Source organism: Xyrauchen texanus, chromosome 30, assembly GCF_025860055.1.
Source record: "Xyrauchen texanus isolate HMW12.3.18 chromosome 30, RBS_HiC_50CHRs, whole genome shotgun sequence".
Classification (NCBI taxonomy): domain Eukaryota; kingdom Metazoa; phylum Chordata; class Actinopteri; order Cypriniformes; family Catostomidae; genus Xyrauchen; species Xyrauchen texanus.
This window is the reverse complement of record NC_068305.1, coordinates 24,737,853-24,750,087: the sequence shown is the minus strand read 5'-3', so window position 1 is coordinate 24,750,087 and position 12,235 is coordinate 24,737,853. Positions and strand designations below refer to the sequence as shown.

Genomic DNA, 12,235 nt, shown 5'->3' with positions numbered 1-12,235 from the left:
GTCAAAATTATTTTGACCTCTTAACTTGCAGCACAGAATGCTTTTCAACTGTTTGTTTTTCCACCTCAGAATGTGTCTTTTTTATTTTTACTATTGTTTCGTCTGTGGCAGACACAGACAGAGTGAATTATCTTGTCAGGAGCCAAGTTAATTCTCCCAGAGTAATTATGATGATGGTGGTTTTGTTCAGGGAAGGTGGATGCCTTCACCGTTGTCTAGAATGCAACTGCAGTGTGTGTGAGTTGGATGTAAATGAGATAGTCTGATGAAAATGCGAATGTTTTGCCCTGTCTCTGGCTGGCTATATTCCTCCGAGAACATCCTGAACAGATTCTCTCACCTTCCCCGCAGCATTGGATTGAATGTTCATGAGGAGTGTCGCCCACTCTTTACCTCCAATACCCTCTCAAATCCATCTCTGTCACACTCCTACTGTAATTGGAAAGCGAGATAAAATAACTTTGTCATGTAACTAATGAAGCACTCTGACACTGCTTACATCATTCACAAAAAATGAAAACTTTGTCATCATTTGCTCAACATCATGAATTTCCAAACACCTATGACTTCCTTGGAACACCAAATTAGATTTTTTGCAGAATGTCTGAACTGCATTTTTCATTGCAATGAAAGTGGATGGGTACCAGGGGCTACAAAAAAACACTGTATACTGTAAGCTTCATAAATGTAGCCATACGACTCATGCCCTATATTACAAGATTCCTGAATCCTTATGAAATCTATGTGTGAGGAACAGACTGAAATTTTTCCTGAAATGATTGCCTTAAAATCTTGCTTAACAGCATTGGTCACCATTCACTGTCATTGTATAGAAAAAAGTAGCTTGGACATTCTGCTATACACATTTTATTTTGTGTTCCATGGAATACAAAAGTCATACAGGTATCAAAAGAACGAGGGTGAATATTTGATGACAGATTTTCCATTTTTATGTGAACCATTCATTTAACATCTGTCTCAGTTGATCTGATAATTAAGGTGTTCAACTATAAATACAGGCATAAACGGGATCCAAAATATAGTGTCTATGCTGATCTATCAAAATTTGTTTTGGACAACATAAAAAAACTGCCAACTAACCTGTCAATTATCCATTCCATTAAAACAAAGTTTGAAATGTGAAAAATCCTTTTAAGCAACATTCCAATCAAAAAGAAATGGAAAAACCCATTCATAGTCATGCACAAGTCTTCAAAGAGCATCTTATTGTCACAACGTCCAACTTGTTTGTGCTACATTAAAAATCAGCAATTGAGCGGAACTGTCTGGTTCCAGAAGTAAACATCCCATTCAAATTTGTAACACAGTTAAGGTTAGGAAAGGAGGAGTGGGGAACCAGCCGAACAGTCAAAATAATATTTAATAAGAACTTAAACAACAACATAAACACATATGGTAGCTGCATGTGGCTCTCTCTCTCTTCCGAACTGCCGGGTTCCTCTGCATTTATCCCTATCCTCAGCTGATTAGCCCATGTCCTCATCTCACTTGTGCAAAGACGAACTGATTTTTAATGATATCTTAAAAATGTAGATGGATGCTTCTGTTATAGCCATCCGTCTGCGTTATTTCAACTTAATTGTTTTAAAATTGTGTTTGATAATGGGATTCATGGTAAACGACTACATAACCCATGGTAAATCAGAGAAGGCTTCACCAATCAGAGAACTGCTGCCAACAAAGCCCGCAAAAATTGCCACGAGAGAGCCCCAGTTCAAGACACATAGTGAGTGAATTGATAGTTTTTCCTATTTAAAAATTGGTTTTGCCTCAAAACAAAGTTTGTAGTTCGAATCATGCTGAGTGGCTCCAGTCAGTCTTCCTAAGCAACCAATTGGCACGGTTGCTAGGGTTGGTAGAGTCACGTTGGGTTAACCTCCTCTGGTCGCTATAATGTGTGGTTCTCACTCTCGGTGGGGCAAATGTTGAGTTGTGCATGGATGCCGCAGACAATATCATGAAGCCTCCACACGTACTAGGTCTCCACGGTAACACGCTCAACAAGCCATGTGATAATATGCGTGGATTGATGGTCTCAGAGGTGGAGGCAACTGAGATTCATCCTCTGCCACCCAGATTGAGGCAAGTCACTACGCCACCATGAGGACCTAGGGAGCATTGGGAATTAGGTATTCTAAATTGCGGAGAAAAAGGGGAGAGAAAAAAAGGTTTGTGATGTTGTGATTTCACCTCAGATCTGGTTGGTTTGGATCATGACTTAGAACTTTTTTATGGAGAATTTAATGAAATTATGAATTGGTAAAATACTTCTGGAACTCAGAAGCTGAATAAGTGGGTGGGGCACTTGCCCTCTATACACTGCTGAAGAGTTATGTTTGTAGACTTGCATTAGAGACCCTCCTTTTGAAATTCACCGAAGACGTATTTGAGAAACAGCAATCTATCCAGATAATAAACAGACTTTGACTTAAATAGGCCTTTGATGGACATTGATACAATATCAATATTACATCTACAAAGCCCATTCCACATACAATATGTGTTTACCTTTCTATTCCCATGAAGTCCTAGTATGTCAGGATTTGTAAATATTTGTGTCTGTGAATTTTTGATTGCGCCACTTGAATTTTAAAGATAATAAGCAAATGAAACATGTTAACACACCATCTCAGCTGGTGTACCAGCACCGGTTTGTTCAAACATCCCATTATTGACTGTCACCAAGCATAGGAGTTAAAATCAATACTGTTTTCTCTGGACTAGAGGGTCAGATGCAGTCACAAAGAGAGCAAGACACTTCCCACAGTGGGAGCCATGTGTGATTGGCAACTCTTTCCACTTGTACATTCTGAAGTATATACTAAAAGGGAGAGTAGACTCAAGAGTCACATTCACAACACAAACAAATCAACTTTTTACTGTATGTTGGCTTGTTTACACTTAAAGGACATCATGCTGTGGGGAAATAGAATGTTGTGCATTATAGAGTCAGTTATTACAGATGCGGTTTACAATTCACCCTATTAGATTTATGCAGCCCTTGAGCCATGTTCTCTGTAAATGAGCATCATACTATGACTTAATTATTCATTTGAACTGGGGAAATTGATTGGTTTAACAATTACGTGGGGCTTCATGGCATTGGTATTAAAGAAATTAAGGCAGTGTGATGTTCCCTTTTTGAGTCTAATAGCTCTCAGCACAGCTTACTTTCATTATGTGGTTTTATGGAAACTGCAAACAAAGATAAGGCATTTCATTGCCTTTTCAAGTCACATGTGTTTTCTTTAACAGAGTGTCTATTTGCACCCCAGTGTAAATAGCAACTGCCACACAGGGCAGTTATTTGCACCCCAATAGTCTAATGGAACCACAGAAATATACAACAAACTTACCAATAGACGTCACTGCAGTGGTGTGGGGTGTAAAGACTGTGTGTTAATGTGTAGTGTTGTCCTCGAATCCGCCTTTTGTCCCACTCATTTTCCCATTCGATTTCCTATTTCAACTCTTAACATTTCCTTTAATACTATTTAAAATAATAGATACAAATTTATATAAATGTTGATTTCATCACAGTGAATGTCGAGGAGTGCATAGAAGGGTTTGATCTGGAGTCTGTCGATCGCACTCGTTCCCAAGTGAAAGCTAATGTTAAGCTTAGGGGTAAAAGTTAATGTAGTGTGTCTCTGGGACACTAAATAATCACAAGAATCAAATTGCATTGATGCCCATACTGAATGTTAGAATTTGAATATGGGTGCAAATTGTATTTTACACTATTTACATCAGGGTGCTAATAGTATCTATACTGCCTGGGCAAAAAGAAAATCGCAGTTTGGATTTAAATAAGCAGATACTTAAAAGCCTATGATTGGATCATTATTGCAGTGATTAATATGTTTAATCTGGCATCAATTCTTTTAACCCTAACTGATGCAGTGTGTAGCTTCTTCAGTTATTGTGTTTCAGAACGTTTGGTTACGTATGTAACCTCCGTTCCCCGAGGGAGGGAACAACACGTTGTGTTGGAGAAGCGACACTAGGGGTCTCTCTTGAGCGCCGATATTCACCTCTGATCTTATTGAAAAGGGCCAATGGGAGTTGGCAGTCGGTATTTGCATACCCCGCCCCCGGACATACAGGTATTTAAGCGGGGCAAATACGGGAGTTCATTCAGGATTTTTCTGAGGAGCCGGAAATGGTCCGGCCACAACAGTGGCTCGGTTCAGCGACATGGCGGAGGAAAGACACAACGTGTCCTTCCCTCCCTCGGGGAGCGGAGGTTACATACGTAACCAAGCGTTCCCCTTCTGTCGCTCTCTCCACGTTGTGTCGGAGAAGCGACACTAGGGGACCCATTCCAATCTTGCCATGCGCTGAACCTTATGCGTGGACGCCCGATACAGAGGTGGGCAGGGATTTCATCCAGTGCCACGCATCGTCTGTACCTGGCTGCACGTACCCTTCCCCAATGCCCCATAAGAACATCGGAGTCCTTCTAGTTACCCTGGGAGGGGAACAAGGCGATGTTTGTCAACATGGGAATGGGCCAGCCTGGCTGGGCCTCTTTTCTCTCTATGTTTCTCGCATAGAGCAATCACGGCCGGGGCCCTTACACGCATATAGGGAAGGGGCCGGTCGGTCTACGTGTTACCGAGTTCTACGGGCTCGGACCTGAGAAAACACGAGACGCAACCGACTCAACGCGGAGGTTGTAAAACCTCGCGAAGGTGTTGGGTGTCGCCCAACCCGCGGCTCTACAGATGTCTGCTAGGGAGGTGCCCTTGGCCAGTGCCCACGAGGACGCAACTCCCCTTGTTGAGTGAGCTCGGACCCGTAAGGGTAGGGGCACGGCCTGGGTGTGATAAGCCAGTGTGATGGCGTCGACAACCCAGTGGGCGAGCCTCTGTTTGGAGACGGCATTCCCTTTCTGCCGTCCCCAAAGCAGACAAAGAGCTGCTCAGAGCGTCTGGTGCTCTGTGTGCGGTCCAGGTAAATGCGCAGGGTGCGCACTGGACACAGCAACGAAAGGGCTGGGTCTGCCTCCTCCCGGGGAAGCGCTTGCAGGTTCACTACCTGATCTCGGAATGGTGTGGTAGGAACCTTGGGCACATAGCCCGGTCGCGGTCTTAGGATCACAGACGTATCTGCCGGACCAAACTCCAGGCAAGTGTCGCTGACAGAGAGCGCTTGCAGGTCCCCGACCCTCTTAATGGAGGCGACGCGATCAGCAGGGCCGTCTTAAGAGAGAGGGCCCTGAGTCCAACTGATTTGAGCGGCTCGAAGGGAGGTCTCTGGAGTCCTGCCAAGACTACCGAGAGATCCCAGGAGGGAATTAGGCCTGGCCGGGAGGGATTCAACCTCGAGCGCTCTCAGGAACCTGAGGATCAGGTCGTGCTTACCCAAAGACTTGCCGTCTACAGGATCGTGGTGGGCGGCGATAGCGGCAACATACACCTTGAGGGTGGACGGGGACAGCCTCCTGTCCAGCCTCTCCTGTAGGAACAGAAGCACTGACCTAATCGCGCATCTCTGCGGGTCTTCGGAATGAAAAAACAAAGGATTCTCCTCCCGGCCCTCCACCGGGGGACGGAGCGGTCTTACCACCTCCGGAGCTAACGTCTTCGGCTCTGGGTCGGCTGTCTCAGGAACGCTTGGGAGCCTTCCGGGTCCTGGAGGGGTTCGGTGAGACAGGGGCGTCGCCGCCTGCGGAGTGCTTCGACGCTGGGGCTGAGAGCTGGGCCCGGGTTGAGGCGGAGCAGGAGCTGGTTTCCTCGCAGGGGGCGCCCTCGGCGGGCAGACGGGGCAGGGCCCGTAGTGGCAGGTCTGCGGCGGGGCATGATGTGCTGAAATGGCCTCCGTCTGCTTCTTCACCGCTGAGAACTGTTGGGCGAAGTCCTCGGCGGTGTCACCGAAAAGGCCAATCTGGGAGACAGGTGCGTCCAGGAAGCGGTTTTGTCAGCCTCACGCATCTCGACCAGGTTGAGCCAAAGATGGCGTTCCTGGACCACTAGGGTGGCCATCGTCTGTCCGAGTGCCTGCGCTGTGGCCTTCGTCGCTCTCAGGGCGAGGTCGGTCGCTGAGCGCAGTTCCTGCAGCACATCAGGATCAGGTCCACCCCGTGCATGTTTCTGAGAGCTTTGGCCTGGTGGACTTGCAGGAGGGCCATCGCATGCAGGGCGGAGGCAGCGCGTCCAGCCGTAGTGTAGGCCTTCGCGTTAAGCGAGGATGTTGTCCTACAGGGCTTGGATGGGAGTACGGGGCGACCCCGCCAGGAGGTAGGGCTACTGGGGCATAGATGGTGCGCAACTGCCCTATCAACCTGGGGAATCGCGTCGTACCCGTGGCGCTCTCCGCCGTCGAGGGTGGAGAGAGTGGAGCGGGTGGCACCTAGACGAGCGGAGAGCGGGGCTCTCCACGTAGACGTCAGCTCATCATGCACCTCCGGGAAGAAAGGGACCGGGGGGATGCGAGGCCGCGAACGGCGTGCTGCCCTCAGGAACCAATCATCCAACCGAGAAGGCTGTGGGGAGGATGGAGGGTTCCAGTCCAACCCCACGCTCAAGGCGGCCAGGCCGTGAGGCAGGCCGCTATCGCCGCGAGCGTGGACGGAGACCAGCGAGCGTGTTGGGGAACGGGAGGTTCGCGGGGGGCTACCCGGCGAAACTGCACCCGCTGCCGCCCCCAAATCGCCCCCAGCGCCAACCGCACCATCCTTAATCCCGTGGGAAGGAGCAATGCGGGGTGCAGCTGGGGTGGCTTGCTTTCTGTTGAAAGCGAGCCGCGACCGCAACGTGGTCATGGTCATGTTCTCGCAGTGAGAACATGAACCATCCACAAACGCCGCCTCGGTGTGATCGCGGCCCAAACACACGAGACAGCGCCTGTGGCCGTCTGAAGCAGAGAGCACTCTACCGCATCCAGGAACGACACAGGGGCGGAAAGGCATCTTGAAAAAGACGCGTCCTTAAAAGGAAGTTTAACGCCGCTGTGTTTGCTCTTTTAGAGAAAATTACTCTTTTAGTAAAAACTCTTTTAATACACAGTGTGTGTGTGTGTATGTGTCTGCGCTGTCGAAGTGCTCAGGGGCAACAATGCACGCCGTGCATTGAGAAGGAGAAAGCCGCTGTTGTGCGCCGTCAAGATCCAACAGCATGCAGATCGTCAGAGGAAAACAAGAACGTTTAAGTGGCGTGTAACTCGCAGCAAACTGCAGACAGACCATCGGCTCCAAAGAAATTTTCTGAATGAACTCCCGTATTTGCCCCGCTTAAATACCTGTATGTCCGGGGGCGGGGTATGCAAATACCGACTGCCAACTCCCATTGGCCCTTTTCAATGAGATCAGAGGTGAATATCGGCGCTCAAGAGAGACCCCTAGTGTCGCTTCTCCGACACAACGTGGAGAGAGCGACAGAAGGGGAAGGGGCAAATTATTGGCCTGCATCAAACAATGAAAACAAAAGGAGATTGCTTAAATCACTGGAATTGGGTTAAGAACTGTCCAACACATTATTAAAACCTGGAAGGACAGTGGTGAACCTTCAGCTTCATGGAAGTACTGTGGTCGGAAAAAAATCTTTAGTGATCGTGAACTGAGATCACTAAAATGCTTGATGAAGTCACATTGTAAAAAACTGACAGTAGAACTCACTGTTATGTTTAATAGTAGAAGTAAGAGCATTTACACACCCACAATGCAATGAGAATTTACTAAACAGCTAAAGAAAGCCACTTGTTAGTGAGGCTAAAAGAATACTATTTCTTCTTCAATTTGCTAGGGAGCATAAAGATTTGACTGTAGAACAATGGAAAAAGGCCATGTGGTCTGATTAGTCCAGATTCACCCAATTCCAAAGTGATGGGCGCATCAGGGAAAGAAGGGAAGCGTGTGAAGAGATGCACCTGTCATGCGTAGTACCTACTGAACAAGCCTCTGGAGGCCGTGTTATGATCTGGGGTTGCTTCAATTGGTCAGGTCGTGGCTCAGCAATGTTAAGCAGTAATAAAATGAAGTCAGCTGGCAACCTGAATGTACTGAATTATCAGGTTATCCCATCAATGGATTTTTTCTTCCCTGATGGCATGGGCATATTCGAGGATGACAATGCCAAGATTCATCGGCTCAAATTGTGAAAGAGTGGTTCAGTGGATATGAGGAATCATTTTCACACATGAAATTGCCACCACAAGGTCCTAACCTTAACCCCGTTGTAAGTCTTAGGGATGTGCTGGAGAAGACTTTACGGAGTGGTTCAACTCTCTCGTCATCAATATAAGATCTCTGCCAAAAATGTATGCAACACTGGATGGAAATAAATGTTGTGACATTGTATGCATTTTCGAAAACAATGCCACAATGAATGCACACCGTAGTCAAAGCTAAAGGTGGTCAAACTAAATATTAGAGTATGCAACTTTTAACCCTTAACCCTTATGACTGTCTTTCTTTTGTGGGACACAAATGGAGATGTTTGGCAGAGTCTTGGGGACCGACAGCCATCATTCACTTTCATTGTATAGAAAAAAAGATACAATGAAAGTTAATTTCTAGGTAAACTTTTCCTTTAAATCTACAAAGCAACCACACCACTATGTATCGAGATTTACAACAGCTGCATCACAAACTCCTAAATGTATTTTCTTTTGATCATGTCTAACTGTCAGATTTGGCTCATCCCTCCTGCCATTGTCCCTCATAACAAGAAAGAAAAAGAGACAATACGAGAAGTTAGATGTTGACAAATAGAAAGTCTGTGCAACGCCGGCTACTGTTTTCGCTCATGTCTCTGCTGCAACATTGATCGTGACTGAAACCTCAGAAGTGTTGCTTTTTTGCAAGGTTTAGAAGGTAAAACCAGGAAGGACTGAGAGCATCACTCACCAGAAAAAAACACACTGATCAGTAAAGACAATAAACCTAAATAAATTTTCCCAAAAGAAAGCCCTAGATCTTTAAAGACATAATTAAATATACTGTAGAAACAGTACAACCACTGAGAATATTGAGACTGATTATTAAAGTTGTCCCTGACTTTTGCAGGCAAGTGTTTATACTATAGTAGTTAAATAGATCAATTCTGTTTATGTTTTTATTAATGCATGGTTACTCTTTGCATTAAGGTTCTATACATTAACATTAGTTAATGCATAGGTAGGCTATTGTGAACTAACAACTGCATTTATTAATTTTGATGAATGTTCATTTATTTACCATGGTTCATAATGCACTACCCACTGTTAATTTATACAACTTTTAATATTAAAGGAATATTCTGGTTTCAATACGAGTTAAGCTCAGTCAAACAAAAATTAATTTTGACTTGTCCCTCCTTTTCTTTAGAAAAAAAAGAAGCAAAAATCTGGGTTACAGTGAGGCACTTACAATGGAGGTGAAAGGGGCCAATCTATTAAATGTTTAAATACTCAATTTTTCAACAGTATAGCCACAAGACGTCAACAATATGAGTGTTAACATGATTTTAGTGTGATAAAATCGCTTAGTAACTTTTTCAGTGTAAAGTTATGTCCTGTTTTACAAGTTTGTTGTCATGATGGCAATACAGCATAAAACCTATAAAACCTAAAATTACAGTAAAAGAAATCCATTTTTGCTTCTTTTTATTTATTTTTAAAGAAAAGGAGGGACAAGAATTATTATTATTATTTGTTTTGTGGTAATCAACATTATGCTACAAATGTCATCGATTGAGCTTATTGAACCCATAGCATTCCTTAAAATGTATTAGAAATTAACATTAACCAAGATTAATACATGCTGTAAAAGTATTGTTCATTGTTAGTTCATGTTAACTAATCCATTAATTAATGTGAACTTCTACAACCTCATTGTGAAGTGCTACTGATGCGTTCCATTCATTAGAACATTTAGCAAATAAAATAAAATGGCTAAAAATGTATACATATATTTGTTTTCTGTGTAACATTTTCTTTCAATGTCACGTGATTAAAATAGATTTTTGTTTAAAATATCCTTCATGTCATGTGACCAACTATAACATGTTTTCTCAGAGCTGTGCAGGGGAACATTTCAGATTTTCCACTTGAGTGTCCATTTAACTCTCAGCATCATCAGGGAAGCAATATATAGTTCAAGCAATTTCCCCTTGAATGCAAAGCAGGTCAATGTATGCTTTCATCATGTTGCTTTCTCACATCCCTCTCTTACTTTGTTCCAGACCAGCAAAGCCGTGACTAAGGGAGACTTCCCACTGGCTAGCATTGCCTCCAGACGAGCCCTGTTCCTGGCCGCACTCTCCATCACCATTGGAACAGGGGTGTACGTGGGCGTGGTGGTGGCCCTCATTGCATATCTGTCCAAACCAGGCCACATATAGCAGGGCCAGAAAGGAAACCACAGGACTTCATGATAATACTGCCCACGAACGTCTTTTTCTAAATGTCTCTCTCATTGTCATCCCTCCCCATGGACTGCCTGTCTGCCCAAATTAGAGAAAGAGATGAAGCAGAAAACGATGAACCCAGAAAAACTGTGGACTTAATCACTTTATCATTATATATGTCACCTTGTGTCACACCACAGCAGTTGCCCCATTGGATAAAACTTTAACTTAAGTCTTGCTTAAGTCTGAGAGCAGTTCAGGTGAAGAATACAAACTAGAGATACAAATAAGAAATCCAATTAACAAAAACCTAAGGGAAGATATTCCAAAGGACACCCACAAGGATCAAAAGAGACTAAGCGCCCTTGGATTAGTTTTTTCCTTTCCAGCTGTGATTCATTCCGAACCTGAAAGAGAACTCAAGCCGTTCTCTGTTCCTCTGTCATTATTTACTTAATTCGTTAAACCCAGTAAGAGTGTATGGCTCAATTAAACCAGCGCTGCTGAAAACACACTGCGGTCTCTGCTGTTCACGAAAGAGCTCTGTTAAAACATATTATACAACAGGTGACTGCTATGTTTCCTTATCTATTTGGAAAAAATGATAGAGCCTTGTATGTTATAACAAGCAGAGGTAGAGTCCACTCTCAAGCCTAAGTGCTTATGGTTATACAGAACTACAGAAATAAGAAATAGCTATCAAAAACAATGCAGTCCACCTCTGTGAATTCAAATTAATCTGTGAAATTCGGCTCCACTTACACACAACCTATGCTGATCTCTGTGCAGTTTCCTCTTGTTAGGGCTCTATGCTTTGTGTTGTAAATTCATGTATTTTGTCTTTTTGTAAGTTTATGTCATGGTAGAATAAAAGCCAAAACGTAAACTCTGGTGCTGAGAATTCTGAACAGTATATATATAACATGAAGAACAAGAAGCATCTGTATCAGTAAGTATATTTGTTTGACTTTAACAGCATTTAATGGTGTTTTCACACCAAAAGCTCTGAACTGAATGTGAAAAGTAATGTGTCATCTTAGTCCCCAAATGCATAACTTTGTGTTCCTAAGATAAAAAATGAATTAAAACAATCAGACTTGAGATGAGTTAAACTGGCAAAAGAAATGTACCTTCTTCGTATTGTAAAATGGATGTTAGAAAATAATGCAGGTTAGGGCTCAGATTGAATTGATTAATAATGTATTGCTTGTCTGTGGGCTTACAGGCTATGGCACATGAGAATAAACTCACAGATAATGTAGTGTTAGGGGTCGACTGTTCCATTGCAACACCAATTGAGCTTGAATTTGGTGTAGTCATCCGCATAATAACTTCAAAACACAAAAGCAATTGGTGTTCATGTGGCTGGGTGGTATAACAATTGGTGCCTGGATTGAATCATTATGATACAAGCCTTTGAAAGTTGGTAGAAATAAAATTATAACCCCCTAATTGCTGCAGTCCTCCCAGGAGGAGTTCTCACTTAGATGACAGGATCTTTAATAGCCTGGTTCTACACAAGTAACATAGAAGGTGGTACAAAAAAGTGTTTCAGGATAGACATGACATACCATCAATTAAGTGTCACAATATACACAACCTGTATTCACCCCGTTAAGTGTAACATGGACACTATTGCAAACCGTTAGTGGATATAATTCATTGAATTTATTTAAAATGTTTATCTCAAATAAAATTCAAGCAAACAGAGAAAAATAGTCTAGTAATTTCTATAGGAGAAAAGGTTTGGTGTGGTGCTTTTATCAAGGTTAGCAGATTTTCTCAGTTTATTGCCAGTGGCAGGGCTGGATTGGTAATCTGGCATACTGGGCATGTTCCCAGTGGGCAAATGCACATTGGGGCCGATCAGGGGTGGACTGGCCATC

The 12,235-nt window shown here is 43.8% G+C and overlaps 1 protein-coding gene across 2 annotated transcripts in view; it reads left to right on the top strand.

The window, feature by feature from the left end:
* LOC127624280 (synapse differentiation-inducing gene protein 1-like) overlaps positions 1-11,901 on the top strand; it is a 38,402-nt gene extending 26,501 nt beyond the window's left edge. For both annotated transcript variants that reach the window (XM_052099025.1, XM_052099024.1), the window contains exon 4: positions 10,185-11,901. In XM_052099025.1, coding sequence (XP_051954985.1) covers positions 10,185-10,343 — 159 coding nt within the window. In that variant the 3' untranslated portion in view covers positions 10,344-11,901. The remainder of the gene's footprint in view (positions 1-10,184) is intronic.
* The last annotated feature ends 334 nt before the right edge of the window (positions 11,902-12,235 follow it).